Source organism: Muntiacus reevesi, chromosome X, assembly GCF_963930625.1.
Source record: "Muntiacus reevesi chromosome X, mMunRee1.1, whole genome shotgun sequence".
Lineage (NCBI taxonomy): Eukaryota > Metazoa > Chordata > Mammalia > Artiodactyla > Cervidae > Muntiacus > Muntiacus reevesi.
The window spans coordinates 91,026,838-91,047,569 of record NC_089271.1 but is presented as its reverse complement, the minus strand read 5'-3'; the positions used below and the strand labels follow the sequence as shown (position 1 = coordinate 91,047,569).

Genomic DNA, 20,732 nt, shown 5'->3' with positions numbered 1-20,732 from the left:
TCCAATTTCTAAGTCTGGCTCAGGGCTTTAAAGAAAGTAGAAATTGCCACCAAGTTTAGAAGGGTGTGAGATGGTTGGAGTCCTCTCTTATAATCAAGCAGTAGCTAGTGGGTAGATCTGCTGGGAAACTAGATTTATCTACTGCAGGGCATGGAAGGCAGTGGCTTTGGTCCAGAAACCTAGGATTGCCTCCTTGTAGAATCACCAAGGGGGCACTGAGCCACAGGTTCAGGGTGTCATACTTTATCATGACAATTGCCTTAGTGCTCATGAGGTCTCAGGGCAGGAGAACTGGTGAGCAGATGGCAGGTAGGCATCAAACAAAGAGCCTGGACATCAGTTAGCAGGCTTGGCAGGGGACCTATATTTGTAGGAGCCTAGGTTATAGGTAGGGGCTTCCCTGGTAGCTTAGACAGTAAAGAATCCACCTGCAATGCAGAAGACCCAGGTTCGATCCCTGGGTTGGGAAAATACCCTGGAGACGGGAATGGCAACCCACTCCAGTATTCTTTTCTGGAGAATTCCATGGACAGAGAAGCCTAGTGGGCTATACAGTCCACAGGGTCTGTAGTTCAAGGAGTCAGACACGACTGAGCAACTGAGCACATTAAGGATAGGAGAAATTTTCTATAGGACTGAGAGCTCAGGATCTTTGAGGCATATACCTGCCAAAGCCTGAAGAAAGCACATGTTATGAAATAATCTTACTAGGAAAGTTCTGCAAAATCTTTTTCCATAATCTCCACTACGCCTGAGAGATCTTGGGCTCTTGAGGGCCTATGACAACTGCAGTGGGTCATGGTAGAGAAGATGTAGATCTCGTTATGTAGGATTTGTGTTATAGGTGGACTGAAGCAGCAGGTCAAGAGTTGAATTCTCAGTAACAGGGTCCCTGACACTTTGTGGTCCTGTGTTTACCTTGATGCCTGAGGTGAGTATATGGCTCAAGGGTCCAGTGATAGTCACTGCAGCATAGTTTGCCCACACTACTTCACAGTTTGCCCACAGTGAAGTAAACAGATCTTTGGGCACTGTGAATTCAGATGAAGGTGATATTTCCTGAGATGTGTTGTGTGTTAGGCCGTCTGTTGTGTGTCTTATCTCCCAGAGGTATAGTGTGTGATGCTGCGTAGTTTATGGCTCCGTACTGGAAGGGTGGTGAAGGAGGTTGCTGGATAGGCGGCCTAATGAAAACCTCTGACTTGTGGGATTAGCATCAGTGGTAAGGAAAGTGAGTGTTTGCTGGGGTTGTGGTCATATAGTATGGGGAACAGTTAGGATTGATAGGTGATATATTCTTGACAGAATCTGACAGAGGCCAAAAAGCTATTAGGAGGGTGCCTCTGCTTCCAGTGAGAGCAGAGTGGAGTCAGGTTGATTGGGAAATTATTAAGGAAGGCTGACTGGTTGGAGGACATCTGGCTGTTGGTTGCATGGTTCCCTAGAGAGGGTCCAACCCAGGATATGCATCCTTCCCTCCAGGATGGAAAGGCTGAAACCAAGGCCCTCAAATGCCCATTTCCTTCAAGGCCCAAAGTTTGGAGATATTTCCTTGTAGAGCAACTTGCTTGAGTTTGTCATACTTTAGGGGCTGGGCTGGCAGGCCATGGTAATGAGAAACCTTGAGGTCAAACAGAGGCCAGTCCTGGGTGATGATTTCCTTCCGGATAAATTTTAAGGAATACCTTTATGATGCTTGCGGTGTGTATTTGGGATCTGGACTTCATATTCAACTTCAGGCTAGAGCATTCCTTGAACAGGCGTTCTCAATGACAGAGTCATGGCCTCTGAGACCATTTCAAGCCAAGACTGTCATCAAAGTTCCGTTGACATAAGTGACAGATAACTAAGAATGTAACTGTCCTAAGATGAACAGTTCTGAAGGAGAAAGGTGGGAGCTTACCCTAGGGCTGTGGAGACTTAGTTACTTAGCTGGGCAGCTCTATCTCTGGGCCTTCCTGCCAAAAGCCGGCTCTGAAAACAAAGGAATACTTCAGCTCCTTGTTGTTCTTTAAAAAGCAGTGACTGTGGGAGAGCAAAAGGCTCAAGGCCAAGGCTAAGCTCCCAGGCTTCATCTCCTCCCACAGCTGCCACATTTGGAGGGGTACCTGCTCAGTGTCTTTGGTGTCCTTAGGGCAGTCTTGAGGCCAGATTGAAGTCTATGATGCTGCTCGCTGGCTACAAAAGCTGGTGCTCATAAAGGTGGTATTTGGTATTCGGGGAAGCAGAAAGGGTGAGATACTAGTCTAGAAAAATTTGGGATGAAAAGGCGGGGCTGGGAACAAATTGGTTAACGTTGCCACTCACTGTGGTGCTTTTCCCCCTTTCCCTTAAATTCTGCTTTGAAAAGAATAAATTCGTATTTGTTTACTTTGGTTCCTCTGGTTATGCTCTTTGACTCTGACACTCCACATCGTTCCCTTATTTGGGTGTGGGAGGAGAGGGTGGAGCCACAAACCCACAAGAACACTGCAAAACACACCAGAAGAGTCCAAAACCTACAGGACAAAACAGACACACCCCACTAGCCTCATCTACCACTGTTACCTGGAGTGGTCACCTCTCAAGGCCCCATAAAAATTAGCTAGTTATTCACTCATGGAATTAGCTCTTTATAGCAATGGTTCTTCAACACTGTCCTCATCAGTCTGAGGAATTTTTCACCACCCTAAAGCAGTAAGAGAAAAATATGGACAATGCAGTGAGTTTCCATAAAGTTACATATATTCAATTTAAAAATCTATCCTTTATTCTGAGATTATGGCTATATATTCTGGGGGGATGTCTGTGTTAAATGTCCCTGTGAATTGGTGGTGAGTTCTTTTTTAATACCCTTTTCTGGTAAAATAAAACCGTGTCAGTCCCTCTTCCCCACCACCAATCTTCTTTCTCACCAATCTATGACTTTATTGTCAATGAAGTTGACATGAAAAATGATGTGAGTCACATATGCAGCTTAAAATTTTCTAGCGGCCATAATAAAAAAGGCCCAACAAACCCAAATGAAATTAATTTTAATAATAGCCCAATATATCCAAAATATTTTCATTTCATCATGTAATCAGTATAAAACCATTACTGACATATTTTATTTTTTTAATAAGTCTTAGAAATTGTCAGGGGCTTCCCTCGTAGCTCAGCTGGCAAAGAATCCGCCTGTAATATAGGAGACCCCAGTTTGATTCCTGGATCAGGAAGATCCCCTGGAGAAGGGAACAGCTACCCACTCCAGTATTCCTGGGCTTCTCTGGTGGCTCAGAAGGTAAAGAATCTGCCTGCAATGTGGGAGACCTGGGTATGATCTGTGGGTTGGGAAGATCCCCTGAAGGAGGGCATGACAACCCACTCCAGTATTCTTGCCTGAATCCCTATGGACAGAGGAGCCTGGTGGGCTACACTCCATGGGGTCGCAAAGAGTCAGACACAACTGAGCGACTTTCACTTACACTTTCAGAAATTGTCAAGCAGGGTACAAATTCAGCTGGTAAAAAAACTAGAAACCCACATAGAGCCAGGCACTTTATTACTGAAGAGACAGTAAAAGCAAGGCCAGCAATGGGATCTGTTCCCTTTGTCCCTGTTGCACAGGATAACACTGAAACAAAAGGGGCCAGATGACATGCAACAGGAATGGCGGCACACTGTGTTCCTGAATAGCAACTCCACACCTCCCCCTAAGCAGCTTTATGGCTTGCGGCAGAACCCTCTGGGGCAAGGACAGGGGAGAAGGGAGGCAGGCAGAAAAATCCCATGCCTCACCAGATTGAGGGAGGCAGATGAGAAACTGCCCCATGACAGCCTCCCTCCAAACAGGAATCTGAGTGTCTCGAATCCCCATGAGACTGACTATCCAGGTTCCAGGAGGCTCATGGAGCATTCTGCCAAGGCCTGGGGCTTCCTGCAGTTGAGCCTTGCCTACATGGAAAAACACACCTCAATTGTGCCTAGCCATAGGTCAAGTGCTCAAAAGCTGCATGTGGCTAGTGGATACCCTATTGGACAGCGCAGTTCTGTAACATACCCAAGTCAGAATCACTGGGCTATAGAGAAGGAAAATTTCATGATGTATCATGTGTGTGTGTTGGGGGTGAGAAGGGAGTCAAGGCAGCTTATTGCTGCCACCTTGGTGGGGATTGGAGGACAGTGGTGAAGCAGTTACCCAGGGTTAGGAGATGTGGTGTTGGAGAGAACAGAAGGGCACCACAGATGCATGAATTTGCTCCTTCCTCTTGTCTTTTCTTCCCCATGGCCTTTCACCAGAGCTCTGGCTGCTCTCGGGGTGCAGTATCGGACAGAGGCCAGACTAGGGCTCTTCTACTTCTTCCACACGACGGCCCCACATGTGGCATATATGCTGCACTCTCTGGCCGCAGTCTCTTCAGTCATGTCCCCAGGGTACTGTTTATATTTCTGCCCTAGTCCTCTGCCATCTTTCACCTGGAAAGGCCTACCTTCTTTCCAAATCCTGCCTCTTCCCCCGTTTGCCTATGACAATTCCTTTTCCCTATTCTTTCTTCTCATCTTTTAAATTCTGGGTTTCTGAAAAAAATCATCTTGGTTTTCAAACTGTCCTCTAACTTCTCTCCTAAGCTTGGTTTCATTTTCTCCTTCCCTTTAGTCCCACATTTTCTCTGCATTTCCCCCCAAGCATTCCTTGTATCTTCATCCTTCTGCACAGGCCCAGCCCATACATATTGACTTCCCCTTCTCTGCCCTTGGCTTATTACTTTCAACTTGGAATGGGAGCACTAAAAGTGGCAGAGAAAACTTGGGGGCTCATTTCCTAGAGTGGCACCAACTTCATCAATTGAGACCAGACCTGGGTCAAGCTGGGATACTTCCAGAAAACCTTCAGCTGCCTCTTGGTGATAAGCATTATCACCTTAATTTCCACATAAGGACACAGAAGTTCTAAGAGATGTAGGGACTTGCCCAAGTTAGGTAGCAGAGCCAGGGTTCTAACCTTGTGTTCCTTCAACTACAACATAATTCAGTGCAAATATTGGAGCTGCCATTTTTATCACTTCTCTGTACCTTCACTCAAAAGCTCAATGATGTATTGTGAATATTAGACGATTTGCTTAGTTCATTAGGAGTCATCCTAAGAGCTCTTTAGAAGGATGCCCCAGTGCTGACAGCATCTTTTGTCATTTCCTAACTGCAGACTGTATTGCTTGTCTCACCAGTTTCCTTTTGGATTTGAATGTACTTCTCATGGGAAATGTTTTAATAAAGTAACAGTAATCCACTTAAAGAATTTTATTGCTTAAAAACACAGACTAGAAAATCTCAACACAGCTAGAAAAAAATGAACTGGCCCAGGGTTTTTAAGGATGTTTTCACAGGCATTTGTTTTTGGTTTGGGCCATGCATCTTGCAGGAGTTTCCAGACGAGGGACTGAACCCTGGCCATGCCAGTGAAAAGCCTGGAATCCTAACCAGTAGGCTACCAGGGAACAGTCACAGGTATCTGTTTTTTCCTAAGCTTTTCTGCTGGGGGTTAGGATGACGAGACTCAGCATAAGGATAACAGCTCAGAATTTCACCTCTGCTCTAACTATTCCCATAGCTGCCAAATAACAACCAGGCACAATTCTAAAAATACTAACAATGGAAAGAAGATGGTGGCAGCAAGAAATGTCCCCTGAGCAGGAAAGCAGCTGCTAATGCCTGAACAAAGACACCTCACAACTTAGTATCAACTGCTGCCAGGTAGGCACTTAAATTCACTGTGGCAAGTTCTAGCACTTGGCAGAAATGGTTTGACTTTGTTCTGTTTCAGTAAATATTTGAAACAAGCAGAAAAGCTAAAATCTATGCAGACTGGCTATATAGCCTTCAAGTTGTAAAAGACTGTCTCCCTTTGGCAAGCATGGCCAAATTATCTGATGGCACCATAGTAGAGAAGCATTTAAGTAATTCTTAAAACTTTATAAAAAGAAGCCAAGTCTCATAGTTGAGCTGGGTCTTCAGGTCCTACAGAACTAGCAAAAAAAAAAAAAAAGGTTCAGAGAAGCAAATACAAATGATTTGGCATAAAGCAATGAAAGGAAAAGGAACAGGCACAGTTTATCTAGACTTCAGTCTGGATGGTGAATTGAAGGTCTGGGTGCCAGGTTGAAGACTCTCCTCACTTCTTCAGGAAATAGTTCTGTTTTTCCTGTAGATAAATGAGTTGTAGAGAGAGGGAGAAAAAACATGAAAAATTCATCTGAAATCTTAAGTCCCATTACTTTATCTAGAATTTACATATATAAACCAAATGGAAAGACTCATTTGGCATTTATAAGGTTATCTTACTTAGCCTTAAAATGTTAAAAAGAACAGTGCCAACCAACTTTTAAGTTCAGATCCTTCTATCACTTGCATCTTCCTCTAACCTTTCCCTACCTCAATTTCTCCTACATACTTCTGGCACAGAAATTTTCCTGAGTTACTCTCCAGGTGAAAAAGCTTTTAAGGTTTATTATGAACTACACCAAAAATCTAAACTCAAGCCTGGCATCACCACCTCTGAGCCATTGTGCATGCTACTTTCTATACAGAATGCCTTTTTTCTCTATTTCTTTATTAAACCCTGTTTCTGTGTGCTCAGTTGCTCAGTCATGTCTGACTCTTTGTGACCACATGAACACAAAGGCTCCTCTGTCCATGGGATGTTCCTGGCAAGAATACTGGAGTGGGTTGCCATTTTGTGCTCCAGGGAATCTTCCCGACCCAGGGATCGAACCCCAGTCTCTTGCATTGGTAGGCTGATTTCTTTACCACTGGGCCACCTGGGAAGCTTATTAAAACCCTACCCACCTCTTAAGGCCCTAAACACCATCTCTCTATGAAGTTTTCTCTAATCTCCATGGACATAAGTGAGCTCTCATTCCTTTAAATTCCTATACCTCTTACGGACTTCTCCCCAACTGGAGACAGAGATTGTGTCATAAGCATTTTGTAGTTCCCTGCAGAACCTAACTTTAAGTAGGCACCCATTAAATCTGTGTTGAATAAATGAGCTAACACAAAGGGCTTCCCTGGTGGCTCAGCTTGTAAAGAATCTGCCTGCCATGTGGGAGACCTGGGTTTGATCCCTGGGTTGGGAAGATCCCCTGGAGAAGGGAAAGGCTACCCACTCCAGTGTTCTGGCCTGGAGAATCCCTATGAACAGAGGAGCCTGGTGGGCTACAGTCAATGGGGTCGTAAAGAGTCAGACATGACTGAGCAACTCAGCACACAGCACACAAAGGACTCTAAGTGAATAAAGAGTACAGCAATAGTTCTATGTTGAAAATAGCACTTCCCCAATATTAATTACTTATATGGAGGAAAATAAAGATGTTTAGTGGGTGTTAAAGCAATCGTGGCATTAACTGTTCACATGGTTATATATAAGCAGTACTTGGGTGAGTGATGTGCCGAGGGGAAGGGCATATAAAGAACATGAGAGTTTTCCTGCCCTTGTTGGTATGCGGATGGACATGGGGGAATGGCATCACTACCTTAAGAGCCCCATGATAGGGAATTCCCTGGTGGTCCAGTGGTTAGGACTCTGCACTTTCACTGCTGAGGTTCAATGCCTGGTCAGGGAACTAAGATTCCCCAAACTGCATGGGGCAGCCAAAAACAAATAACTAAAAAGAGCCCCATGCTAAGTCCATCCTGATAATAAGACCACCAGTCTCTTTAAAACCATTATCCTACTCTTAACAGTATAGTGCTAGAACCAGCATATATTTCTGTACAGCTGCTTGACCTTCACTAATCCCACACTGCCCTCTTCTCTCTTCACTCTGCTCACTCTTTGGGGGCTTTAAATAATGGTCTTTCAAGTTAGAAATCAAGCCTATGCCCTTAACGCTCCCTTCTCCTTCAGTGCTCAGAAACTGACCTGAGTCCCATCAATTCTAACTTTAAAATATATTCTCTCATATATAAATGTTCATAGCAGCATTATTCATGATAACCAAAAGGTGGAAAAAACCCAAGTGTCAACTGATGGATAAACAAAATGTTGTATATCTGTACAATGGAATATTATTCAGCCATAATACAGAATCTAGTACTGATACATTCCACAACATGGTTAACATTGAAAAACATTATGCCAAGTGAAAGAAACCAGACACAAAGACCATGTATTTTATATTTCCTTTTATATGAAATAATCAGACTAGGCAAAGTAGGCTAGTAGAAAGAAGATTAGTGCTTACCTAGAGCTGAGGGGTGGGGATGGGTATGGAGTGTGTGGGAGGGTCAGAAGACATGGGAAGTGACTGCTAATGGGTACAAGTTTCTTTTGGGGGTGATGAAAATGTAAACTTGATTGTGGTGATGAATGCACAATTCTGTGAACATACTAAAAGTCACTGAATTGTACAATTTAAATGGGTGAATTGTATGGCACAAGAGTTTATATCCCAATAAAAGTTATAAAACATTTTATTGCATTTTACAAATATATATTCTTTCTGAATGAAATAATGCCATTTTCAGCAACATGGATGGATCTAGAGATTATCATATTAAGTGAAGTATTAGTAAGCCAGAGAAAGACAAATATCGTATCACTTATATGTGGAATCTAAAAAGTGGTACAAATGAACTTATATACAAAACAAAATAGACCCACAGACATAGAAAGCAAATTTATGGTTACCAAAGGAGAAAGAGTGGGGAGGGATTAATTAGGAGTTTGGGATTAACATATACGTGTTTGTTGCTGTTTAGTAGCTAAGTCGTGTCTGACTTTTGCAATGTCCATGGGATTTCCCAGGCAAGAATCAAACTCACATCTCCTGCTTGACAGGTGGATTCTTGACCACTGAACCACCAGGGAATTATATATATTATTATATAATATATATAATTCCCTGGTGGTTCTGTGGTAAAGAATAAAAATTATATATATATTACTATATATAAAATAGATAAACAACAAGGACCAACTGTATAGCACAGGGAACTATACTCAGTATCTTGTAATAACCTATAATGGAAAAGAGTCTGAAAAGAGATGGCTCCAGCGGTAGAGTCTACCTGTAGACTCTGGGTCGAGAAGATCCCTGGGTCGAGAAGATCCCATGCAGCAGGAAATGGCAAGCCAGTCCAGTATTCTTGCCTGGGAAATCCATGGACAGAGGAACCTGGCGGGCTACAGTCCACGGGGTCACAAAGAGTCAGACATGACTGAGCACGTGATGGATGGATGGATATATATACACACACATACACACAAATATAACTGAATCACTTTGCTGTACACTTGAAACTGATACAACATTGTAAGTTAATTATACTTCAGTAAAAAAAGAAAAAATAATTATTCTATCTCCATTTCCACCTCTTTATTTCAAGTTACTGTCATCTTTTATTAGACTACAACACAGTCTCCTAACTGTCCTCTCAGCTTCTAGTCCTGTCCTCCCACAATCCATTCTCCAGATATCAATAACCAAAGGGATCTTTAAAACTTCTAAATTAAATGTGACTTTCTTGCTTTAAACTCTCCAAGGTTTTCCATTGCATTTTTAAGACTAAACCCATCCTCCTTATCATGGCCTGCAAGGGACCATACAATATGACCTCTGCATACTTCATCAACCTCACGTTGAGTCACTTCCTTGCTTTAAATAAAGTCTCTTCCTTGCTTTAAATTCTTCAGAGGTCCTCAAAGAGACCAAGCTCTTTTCCAATGTGGGACCTGGCATATGCTCCACCCAAGAAGCTCTTCCTATCCTTTTTGCTTGGACTTACCCTTCAGGTCTCAGCTTAAATATCACTTCCCCAGAAAGGCTGATTATGATCCCCCCTCCCAATTTAATTCAGGATTCTCTTTATTCAAAGCACACCCCTGACTCTCCTTCACAGCTCTTCTTTATTATTTGCACCTTCATATTTGTATTATAATTTGTTTACTGTTGATCTTCCCTGCTAGACTGTTCACTCCATTAGGACAAGTATTGTATCTGTCTTATTGAACACTGTGTGTATATCCAGTGCTTTTCACTTAATAGGCATTTAATACCTGCTGAATGAGTGAATTTTCACAAAGGCTTTGTTTCAACATGCTACCTTCATTTAGAAGATTTGGGCCACTACTATTTCTATGAAAAGAACAGCCAGAAATGAGATTGGGGGATTCTTTGTATCAAACAAATAATTTATTGTATCAAACAAATAATTTTCTGGTTGATGTGAAAACACATTCTCACCTGCTCAGTTTTCTCTTCTTCCTGTAACTTAAGCTGCTCCAGCACAGACTGTAAATGACTCTGGAAAGCAAATCATATAAATGATGAATGCTGAGTCTCAAAGGAAAAGAGAATCAAGAGAGACAAAGAGTCTGGCAAATAATTTGATAAATTAAAAAAAAACTGTCTGTTGTAACAAAAGACATTTAAAAAGGATTTAGAAAAAGACTGTCTATGTGTGTGTAACTGAAACACTTTGTGAAACAGAGACTGGCACAACACTGTAAATCAACTATACGTCAATAAAAAAGTTTTAAAAAGGATTTAGAGTATAAAAACTATGCTCTCCAACTACAGAGCCATGTGATTTGGTTTTTTGACCCTACACAACATTTTTTTCTTGCCCTAAAACAGTTGGAATGCTTCCATGTTACCTTTCTCTAGGTTAGCACAAATCCTTTGACTGTAGTGAACCATTTAAAAAGCTGCCCTATGACAAAAACCACTACAATATTGTAAAGTAATTAGCCTCCAACTAATAAAAATAAATGAAAAAATAAAATAAAATAAAAAATAAAATCAGGAGTAAAAAAACCAAAACAAAACAAAAAAGCTGGCCTGGAATTTGTTGCTGACTCTTTCATTCCCCTGCACTCGGACAGACTATTATCATTCTTAACTAATACTGCATGCAATAGTAATCACAATATCTGTATCTTTCAAAGTATGTCCACATCTATTATCTCACTTGGTTATTCTGAAGGACAACACTCTGAATAAGTACAGTTCTGTATCAAGTTTCTCCCCTTCAATGACAAAAGCTCTACAGAAAAAGAAATCTGGCAAGAAATTCCCCGAATGCTTCAGAATTTCCTTCACTATAAAAGGGGAAGAAACATGGCCTAGACATAATTTTCCTTTTGCTGAAATGTGTATTAATAAAATATGCATTAAAATATGCATTAATTTGTATTAGTAAAACTCAAGCATGATATTAATTCTTACTCAAGCAGGCATCATGAAATTTAAAAATTAACTTTAATTCTCTTTTGTTGCAATGAATACATTTTGGTACAGAGCAATAGGATTCAGTCTATGCTCTACCACTTACTGTGGTCCCTGGCAAATTACTGAACTTCTTTTAATTTCAATTTCTTATCTATAAAATGGGAATAGTGATAGTACCTGTATTACAGGGATGTCAAGATGAAATGTAGTAACACATGTAAAATGCTTAGCTCTGTGTATGCCTTTCACATAGTTAAATGTTCAATATTGGCAATTATTATTTTAAGTCTGCTGGTCCCTTCCCCCAAATGCTTATATAAGATGAACAAAATCACTCAGGTAAAACAAAAGACGGCTATCTTTTATTAGGGATTTCTAAAAAGGTTGCTCAGGTTCATGAATGAACTAGAATGCTGCACAGAGATGAGATGAGTGGAAAACACAGAGATGGGATTTTGAAAGTAAGATATCAAGATATCTTTATACCAGCCAACAAGAATTTACCTTGAGTGTCAGGTTTTCCACTTTCCTGATGAGCTCCTCCTGTCTTTGTGCCCTGCGCTGAATCTCATTGAGCTTTTTCTCCGTGTATTGAGTGTGCTTCTGAATGTCCATAACTAACACAGATAGACAAAAACCTCAGGTATCTACACAAGGCCTAAACTAGTGAACCAAAGTCCAAATCAACTAAAACTCCAGTACATATTTGAGCAATAATTTCTCAAACTTAACTTTGCATCTAATGCAAGTTCAAAGTCAGTCTTTAATACTGGCACCCACTCTGTCCCACCCTTTTGTTTTTCCCTCTAACTTACCCATTGAACTGGTTCCCTCCTTTGCCTCATACTGGCCAGATTCAATGAACCTGGCCTGTAGCTCCCTTTCCATATCCTTGTCATAATAATCTTCCTCCTCTTCTTCATCACCACAGACATCCACCTCCTCCTCCTCATTATCCTCAGTGTTATTGCTAGAATCATTGCGCATCTCCTGAAGCACATAATATTCTAAAGGTTTTAAAAAAGAGGAAGGTGAAAACATTTGAAGCTTTTCAAATGACTCCCACTCCAGCTGCAATTATCCTCCCCCTCAAGTTTACTGGGCAACCAATGAATTTCATAAATAATTTTTCTCACAGGAAGATGATTCCCTTTATAAAACAAGGACAGAAAAGACAAAACAGTGTAAGATTCATTCATGTATTCAATGATCAAAATATTTAGACAACCCAAGGGCCCATAGGAATTTTAGAATAGCAGTGATGGATGGGATATTAGAACCCCAATATTAGAACCCCTTAACTTGAGGGACTAATAAGAGGCAAGAAGGGTAAAGGCATCCATTTTTTTGTGATTGGCCTGTGAGTCTGTGGAGAATAGGCTGACACACAGTCAATACTTGTTCTCTCTGAATCTTCTGCTTTGCTTTTATTATCATACCTGGTAAGGTATGACCCTGCTTGTAGTCACTCACTCCTGAGGCTATCGCATAACTAGGAATGGAGCCTTGACATTCTATTTCCTTGGTATCAACATCAGCAATGACCTCCCACCCTAAAAGGGGAGGAAGTCAAGGAAAAGGCAGAAAGAAAGAAGGCAATGTTAAAAGGGAAAAGGCTCTCCGTCTGAAAGTGCTATTTAATTTAGTCCAACTTCAGGCCATTTGTAGCTGGATTCCTAGTATGGATAAGTGTTTTATACTGAATTACACAAGTAAATGATTTCTATTATATGAATGTACTGTTCCTAGCTAGAAAGTAACATTACCCCAAATTCTAAGTTCTATACATTAACGTCAGCACACAAATACCAGAAATGAGGGCTTGTCACCAAGTGCATTTGGGGTGGAACAAACTGCACAGGAAATATTTAGTATAAAAGGATACGGGCATTGACAGCTTCGGCATCTGAACACAGCAGTCTTTTCACTTCCTTTTCCACTTCAGGAGATTCAATGTGCTGAACCAGAGTAGGGAAAGAAGGAATACCAGTAATGTCATTTAACACCCTGTGTTTTGCAGGAATGGCCTTTTCCTACATACGAATGAATTAAAAAATTTAGGCTTCTTTTAAGATACATCCAATCAAATTTCCACTTTAAACAATGCTATTTATGAAGAAAACTTTGATCAGGGCCTATATTTTTGTACAGCAAGCTTAATTTTTCCCAATCAATTACTTGAGACATTTAATCTTTTCAATCTGCAACTCTATATTAAAGACTCTCTCAGCAGTATCACCCTTAAGTCTCAGTTATTAATTATTTGCATTGACCCTTACTAGCAAAGAACTACGATTTTCTGCTATTTAGAAGTAATTTTGTGTAAAGACCCAAATTCCCAGATTCTACTTTCCCACATCTTTATTATTAGAGAGTTTCCTATAAAAACAGGACCTTAGCCACACATTCTCCCTTAAATCCAGTTTTAGACAATTATCTCCATGGCAACCAATTCATCATGCCACAAATAGAAATTAGAACTTTGAGGGGGAATAAGCAATTGCAAAAAAACTTCTGGTAAAAGTGAACTCTGGCTTCCAAGAAAATTTTTTAAAATAAATATCACAGAAAAGAAGCATATTAAGATACCAAGATTACTGACCAAATTGCATCTTCTGCTCTAGGAGTTGTCAAACATTAAACAATGAATTCTTCATTTTTCAGTGGATCAAATTCAGTCTATGTGTATGGGAGTGGGGGTTACAGGTGAGAAGGAAGTCTCAAAAGTAAACTTGATAATTTTGGGGGTTTGTTTGAAATTAAAAGCTGCAAAATAAAATCCACTATAGGTAAACAATAAGGTTATATTATGCTTTGTCTACCTCACAAAGGTCCATTTCTTCAACTTGTTTGAAATCAGGAAGCTATGAAAGAGAACACAGTAAACGATGAAGTTATATTAAAATTGTTCTATTTTACTAAAGTTTAAAGAGTTCTAGACCCATTCTTAATGTAGTTTTCTATTTAGTAGACAAATAGATGCTCTAGACTTAACAGTATAAAGCCAAGGCAACTGTGTTCATAGATTAATCATAGTAAAACTATCAATTCTTCCCAAACTGATCTATAGGTTTAATGCAATTCCTATCAAAATTCCAACAAACTTTTCTGTAATACATGAAAAACTTATTCTAAAATGTATATGGAAAGGTACAGGCTCTAGAATGGCTATAATAATCTTGAATAAAAAATATAATAAATCTTCCTAATTCCAAGACTTATTACAAAGCTACATTGTGGAATTGGTGATCAACACACAGATTAGTCGAACAGAATAGGGAACCCAGGACAAAAACTCACACAAATATGCCCAACTTATTTTTTTTTTTGCCCAACTTATTTTTGACAAAGGTGCAGAAGCAATACAATGGACAAAGAGCAGCCTTTTCAACAAACGGTGCTGGAGATTTTGGACATGCAAAGAAAAAAAAAGAATCTTAAACTAACCCTCAAGTACAAAAATTAACACAAAAATAGATTGCTAACTTAAATGTAAAACTTTTTTTTAAAAATAGGAGAAATCTTCAGGATCTGGGCTAGACAAATATTTCTTATAATGGACATGAAAAACAAGATCCTTAAAAGAAAAAAAATCAATAAATTGGACTTCATCAAACAAAAATCCTTAGCTCTTTGAAAGACCCTGTGAGGAAGTTGAAAAGACAAGTTACAGACTGGGATAAAATATTTGCAAACCACGTGTCTGGCAGAAAACTAGTATTTAGAATATAAAAAAGAACTTCTCAAAACTCAACAATAAAAACAATCCATTTAGAAAACAGACAAAAGGCATGAACAGACACTTCATTAAAATGGACATACAGATGGAAAACAAGTACCTGAGAAGATGCTCAACATCTTTAGCCATGAGTGAAAAACAAATACCACAGTGAGATCACTACACATCTATCAGAATGACTAAAATTAAAAACTAGTGACAACACCTAATGCTGGTGAAAATGGAGAGAATTGGATTGTGTGAACATTGCTGGTGCTAATGTAAAATGGTGCAGCCACTCTGGAAAATGCTATGGATAGTTTCTTATAAAACTAAATATGCAACATATCCAGTAATTATACTCCTGGATATTTATGCCAAAGAAATGAATACTTATGTTCACACAAAAACCTCTTGGCAGCTTTATTTATAACAGTCAAAAACTGTAAACAACCCAGATGTTCTTCTATGAGTGAACAATTAAGCAAACTATGGTACATTCATAACACAGCCTACCACTCAGCCATAAAAAGGAAGGAACTAGTCATATATGCAACAGTCTGCATGGACCTTAAGGGAATTAATCTGAGTGGAAAAAAAAGCTAGTCTCAAATGTTATACTTTGCATGATTCCACTTATATGACATTTTTAAAATGACAAGATTATAGAGATAGAGAACATATTAGTGATTAGCGGGGGTTAGAGCCTGGTGGTGGGGGTTGGAGGGAGGTGGGTGTAGCTTTCAAGGGCAAGATGAGGGATCCTGGTGGTGACAATACTGTTTGGTATCTTGACGGTGTAGGTAGATACACCAACATACACATGGGATAACTGCATAGAACTAAACACATGCAAGGACTTCCCTGGAGGCTCAGTGGTAAAGTATCTGCCTGTCAATGCAGGAGACACAGGTTCGATCCCTGGGTTGGGAACATCCTCTGGAAAAGGAAATGGCAACCTACTCCAGTATTCTTGCCTGGGAAATCCCTTGGACAGAGAAGCCTGGCAGGCTACAGTCCATGGGGTTGCAAAGAGTCAGATATGCCTTAGCGACTAAACAACAACAACAAACACATGTACACACATACAGAGGAGCACAAGTAAAACTGGAGCAACTTGAAAAAGATTAGTGAATAGTGATAATCTCACTTTCTTGTTTGTGATATTGTACTATAGTTCTGCAAAAAGTTACAATGGGAAAAACTAGGTCAAGAGTACATGGTATCTCTTTTTTATTGCTTACAATTGCATGTGAATCTACAATTATTTCAAAATAAAAATTTTAATTAAAAAAGAAGCCAAGGCATAGTACTCTTGTAGTTTTCCCAGGGTTCTACAAATCTGAGGTAAGGTTAGAAATACAACCACATTTCCCAATTCTCAGGTTCTGGCTCAGTTCACTTTAAAATAAGAAAAGTTGGAAACGTTTGAAAGCATTAGCAGAAGTTTCAAATTGATGACACATCTAGATTCCTAAACACTAGCCTTATCAAGAGTCCAGTCTGTTTTTGTTCATTACATATTTCCATTTGTTAGCACACAGTGCGTGGCCTGTTGCTCACACTCAATAAATGTTTACTGGACATATAAATGAGTGAACAAATGAATATCCAACTGACTGTCTCACTCCCCCCACCCCATAATTCTCTTCCAGTCCACCCAGAAGACACAGAAATTGCATGCCACAAACCTTTTTTGTTGTTTTGCGGAACCTTCTCCTTCTGACATTCTTAAGTGGCGGAGTAACTGAAATAAATTCAACGTGGTGAAATGTATATATGATTGATGCTAGTCACATAGCTATCTGAATTGGACAGAGAAAGTGCACGCTATAAGCTACAGGCTCATGACATGACTTGTTCTTTTAAGAGTGTCTAGATGCCTCCTGAACCAAATACCTAAGTGTGACAACAGATCCCTGGCTCACAAGTAAGCAGAACTCAGCAGATAAATGTAGTTAGCCAGAATGAGCAAGGGACTGTTGTTGACTTACTGCCATGCTTCCAGGTATATTTTTTCTGTCTCTGCTTTTCAGTTTTCCTGATTGCTTTAAGATCAGTAGAGGTTACTGGTTCTTCAGAAGAAGAGTGAACATCAGCACGAGTAGTGCACACAAGCATCTACATTTAACAAAGACAAAGAAGTTGACCATGGCTACAAATCTTCAGTTAGTATGGATCACGACCATTCTTACCACCAGAAACCCTGGGGCACAGAAGGAGAATGTTACTTGGAATTTCCAGAAAACCAAGTATTACAAAGACTCATATTCATTCCCTCTCTATCTCAGCAGCACTACATATGGACGCTGAGGGGTTTTTGTTTTGTTTTGTTTTTTGCTCGAGTGCTTACCACTGCAGAAGGAATATGGCTGAAAAAAAGAGATATATCTTAGCATTTTGCTTTAGAAAGAAAACCAAAAAATCAACAGTAGAGATGACGAACAAGAACCAGTGTAAACCTCCAGAGTTAGCAGGAAGTTCAGACGAAGATCTCAGATGTTCATACTTTTCAAATAATGGTAAATGGCAAACAGGAGGCTCTAAAAGCTATTTGTAAAATTAAGTAGTGAAAAGTGATGGATCAAACACCAAACTAGCACATGACATTGTATTCCTGTGCAATTGAGTTGGAAATCAGAAATGACAAACAGGTGGAAGGAGAATTGAAAGAAAGAAAGAAAAGGAGGGAGAAAGAAAATCCTAAAAGGATATGAGGGTGAATAGATTAAGAAAGCTTGTCCATACCTGGGAAACATCTGCCGTTTTATAAAAAGTTTTTCTATCCAGAGATTTTAGGCTTCCGATAACACAAGGCAAATCAACCAGCTTAGCAGCTAGTGAGACATTGTCTACCTCAACAACTGCACGACGTGTGTCAGCTGAAGAAAAGTAGAAAAAATTAAGGTTCACATCTTCCCAATGTACTTTTAAAACTGATGGTTTGAATAATGAAGACTTATGTGGGACAGACGAGTCTTTCATTGAAACATTATTTCTCATAATGCTAGAATTGGGTACACAATTAGCAACTTCCCAGAGCAAAGAAAGTGGAGTATATGGAGCTCTTTTTTTTCCAGTTTATGTCACTCAATCAAAAGTAGATTAAGTTTCTTGGTAATGGTTGTGAAGTAAAAGTGAATGAAGCAGTAAATCTTTCATTCTCATCTTGAAAGGCCAACTTCATTCGTTCAAATCCATTCATTTGGACACTGTTAGGAGCACTCGATCATGTCACTGAATGTGGGTGTTTTCAAAGGGAAGGGTTGATTCTAGGATAGTACTAATAAGTCTCAAGTTATAATCTCTAGTTAAAGTCACAAAGGTAAAATTCTGTACAATAGCCAGAGAGAGAGAAACAATCAGTCATACACTACCTGAGTGCTGGGATTATGGGCCATTTTAAATTTTATTCTTCACATACCTCTCTGTATTTAAAAATCTAATAAATACTATAGAGATAAAGATATGTCACTTTTGTGAACAAAAAATAGTAAATTCACTTGTTATTCCCCTAGGCAGTCAGAAAAACTTGTGTCTAGGAGACAATCACCAGTACGTAAATCCCACAGTTGACCTCCAAGTTCTTTCTTATACACACCATGATAATTACCTCAAGTTTTATGCAAGTTCTATTTTCTTTTCTCTTAAAAAAGAAGAGATGGGAGTGACTGAAGCGTCTCTGAGTTCATCAAGGCAGAGACCACATTGTATTCTTTGCCACATCTTGGGCATCTAATACTATGCTTGACACACAGCAATCCATTAATGAATTACTGTTCAATGTATGGTGAATGGATATTAACTACTTACAAAATAAGTCAATTTTTAGTTTATTCTTCATGGAGGAACGTCCAGAATGCATCATCATTCTGACAGTGGAAGCATGTTCCTAAAAAGGAGGTAAATTGAGAAATCAGAAGGATCAACTGTCAACTTAGCAGCTAATAGAAAGATATGTCAGAGACAGTCCTTCTTTAAATAAAACCTTAAACTTCTCACACGTTAGGAAGAGTGCCATGTGACACTTGCACTGTGAAGTCAGGTTAGGAAGAGGTTGACTCTAATCTCACTATTGTCTCTTAGTAGCTACAGATAACACCTTCTCCTAGCTATACATTCCTGGTTTTCACTGTTACCCTTCAGTTGTAGTTGCTAAGGGAAGGCTTAGCTGCAGTTTACTGGGTATATTTGTTGTTGTTGTTCAGTCGCTCAGTCATGTCTGACTAATTATAGGGTATATTAATTAACCCTAAGTGGGGAAATACCTTTCTGAAGCCCATCCTTACTATACCTTTCTTAGACTAAATAATACTTGAACACAGGTATCAACTGGGGAAAGAAACCCTAACACAATGTCGAGGTGAGCTTCGACAGCCTCGCATGGTGATGAATCTGAGGAGACAGTGCTGAACACTCGACTTCCCCTTTTGAGGTGACAGAAAAGAACTCTATTTTAGAAGAATCCTGTCTTGGCTGTCCAGTGAGCAAAGCTCTTAGCATCAGTGATAAGTGACTAAGTCCATCATCGTCCTACCCGTTTGCCAGGAAATCAACCAGGAAGATAAGTGGCATGTGCAGGATGAAAGAAATACTGCTTAAAAGAGTACATGCTGGGCTAGTACTGCCAATAGAACACAACTCCTGGGAAACAAATGTTCTTGGTTTTATAGCCTATCTTAAATAGAGATATTTAAGAATCCAAGCAGAGCTAAAACTTAGGCACTGACGATATTTGTTCTGAGATACAAGGGTTTCTTACCATAGGCAGACGCAGTATAAACTGGTTTTCAAGCTCGTGAGGAGGTTCATCCTGGCTTCTACTCATCTTTTCTTTTTTGAGTTCACAAACCAGAAATAAAACCAACAGAAAGTTACTAAAGTCCTCTTGCTCCCTCTACCGACCACTTCTGGTAGTACTGGTTAAATTATACACTATCTTGCTAATAACCCTCACTGGAATGATGTGTATAGAGCTTTGAAACACCTTATTTGATATATCTTGATTATTTCTAAAAGCCACCTTGCGAGCATGTGAACTAAGTTGCTTCAGTCGTGTCCAAAGATTTGCGACCCTATGGGCCATAGTCTGCCAGGCTCCTCTGTCCATGAGATTCTCCAGGCCAGAATACTGGAGTGAGTTTCTATGCCCTCCTCCAGGGGATCTTCCCCACCCAGGGATCGAACCTGTGTGTCTTATGTCTCCTGCATTGGCAGGTGGGTTCTTTAACCACTAGCACCACTTGGGAAGCTACACACACACACATACACACACACACACATACACACACACACACTATGACATATGGGCCACACACACACATGCGTGCACACACACACTATGACATACGGGCTTCCCTCGTGGCTCAAGCGGTAAAGTATCCACCTGGCAATGCAGCAGCCACAGGAGATGTGGGTTCAATTCCTGGGTCAGGAAGATCCCCTGGAGGAGGAAATGGCAAGCCACTCCAGAATTCTTGCCTAGAAAATCCCATGGACAGAGGAGCCATGGACAGAGGAGCCTGGCATGGGGTCACAAACAGTCAGACACGACTGAGCACACACTTATGCCTGCACGCACGTGCACACACACATGGGCTTCCCTGGTGGTTCAGCTGGTAAAGAATCTGTCTGCAACGCAGGAGACCTGGGTTCGATCTCTGGGTTGGGAAGATCCCCTGGAGAAGGGAATGGCTACTCACTCTAGTATTCTGGCCTGGAGAATTCCATGGACTGTATTGTCCATGGGGTCACAAAGAGTCGGACGCAACTGAGCAACTTTCACTTCACTTCATACACACACATAAAATACACCTTCTGTAAAG

The 20,732-nt window shown here is 40.2% G+C and overlaps 1 protein-coding gene across 2 annotated transcripts; it reads right to left on the bottom strand.

The window, feature by feature from the left end:
• Nucleotides 1-6,130: 6,130 nt before the first annotated feature.
• TAF7L (TATA-box binding protein associated factor 7 like) lies at nt 6,131-19,735 on the bottom strand. Of its 2 annotated transcripts, XM_065916528.1 has the most exons (12): nt 19,670-19,735; nt 18,721-18,799; nt 17,656-17,789; nt 16,902-17,028; nt 16,599-16,654; nt 14,012-14,053; nt 13,075-13,147; nt 12,629-12,742; nt 12,005-12,196; nt 11,694-11,806; nt 10,207-10,262; nt 6,131-6,179 (listed from the first exon to the last, which is right to left on the bottom strand). In XM_065916528.1, the coding sequence occupies exons 1-12, from the start codon at nt 19,733-19,735 to the stop codon at nt 6,131-6,133; spliced, it is 1,101 nt and encodes a 366-aa protein (XP_065772600.1). The 2 variants fall into 2 exon arrangements, with proteins under 2 accessions (XP_065772600.1, XP_065772602.1); XM_065916530.1 differs by lacking the exon at nt 12,005-12,196.
• Between the last annotated feature and the right edge of the window lie 997 nt (nt 19,736-20,732).

What these genes read in the sequence shown, in the direction of transcription:
- TAF7L (XM_065916528.1), bottom strand. Translation starts at nt 19,735, where the DNA reads ATGAGTAGAAGCCAGGATGAACCTCCTCACGAGCTTGAAAACCAGTTT. An exon ending in TTATACTGCGTCTGCCTATG is followed by an intron (nt 18,800 to 19,669) that starts GTAAGAAACCCT and finishes CCTCCTTTTTAG; the next exon opens with GAACATGCTTCCACTGTCAG. An exon ending in AAGAAATGGACCTTTGTGAG is followed by an intron (nt 13,148 to 14,011) that starts GTAGACAAAGCA and finishes ACTCTGGTTCAG; the next exon opens with CACATTGAATCTCCTGAAGT.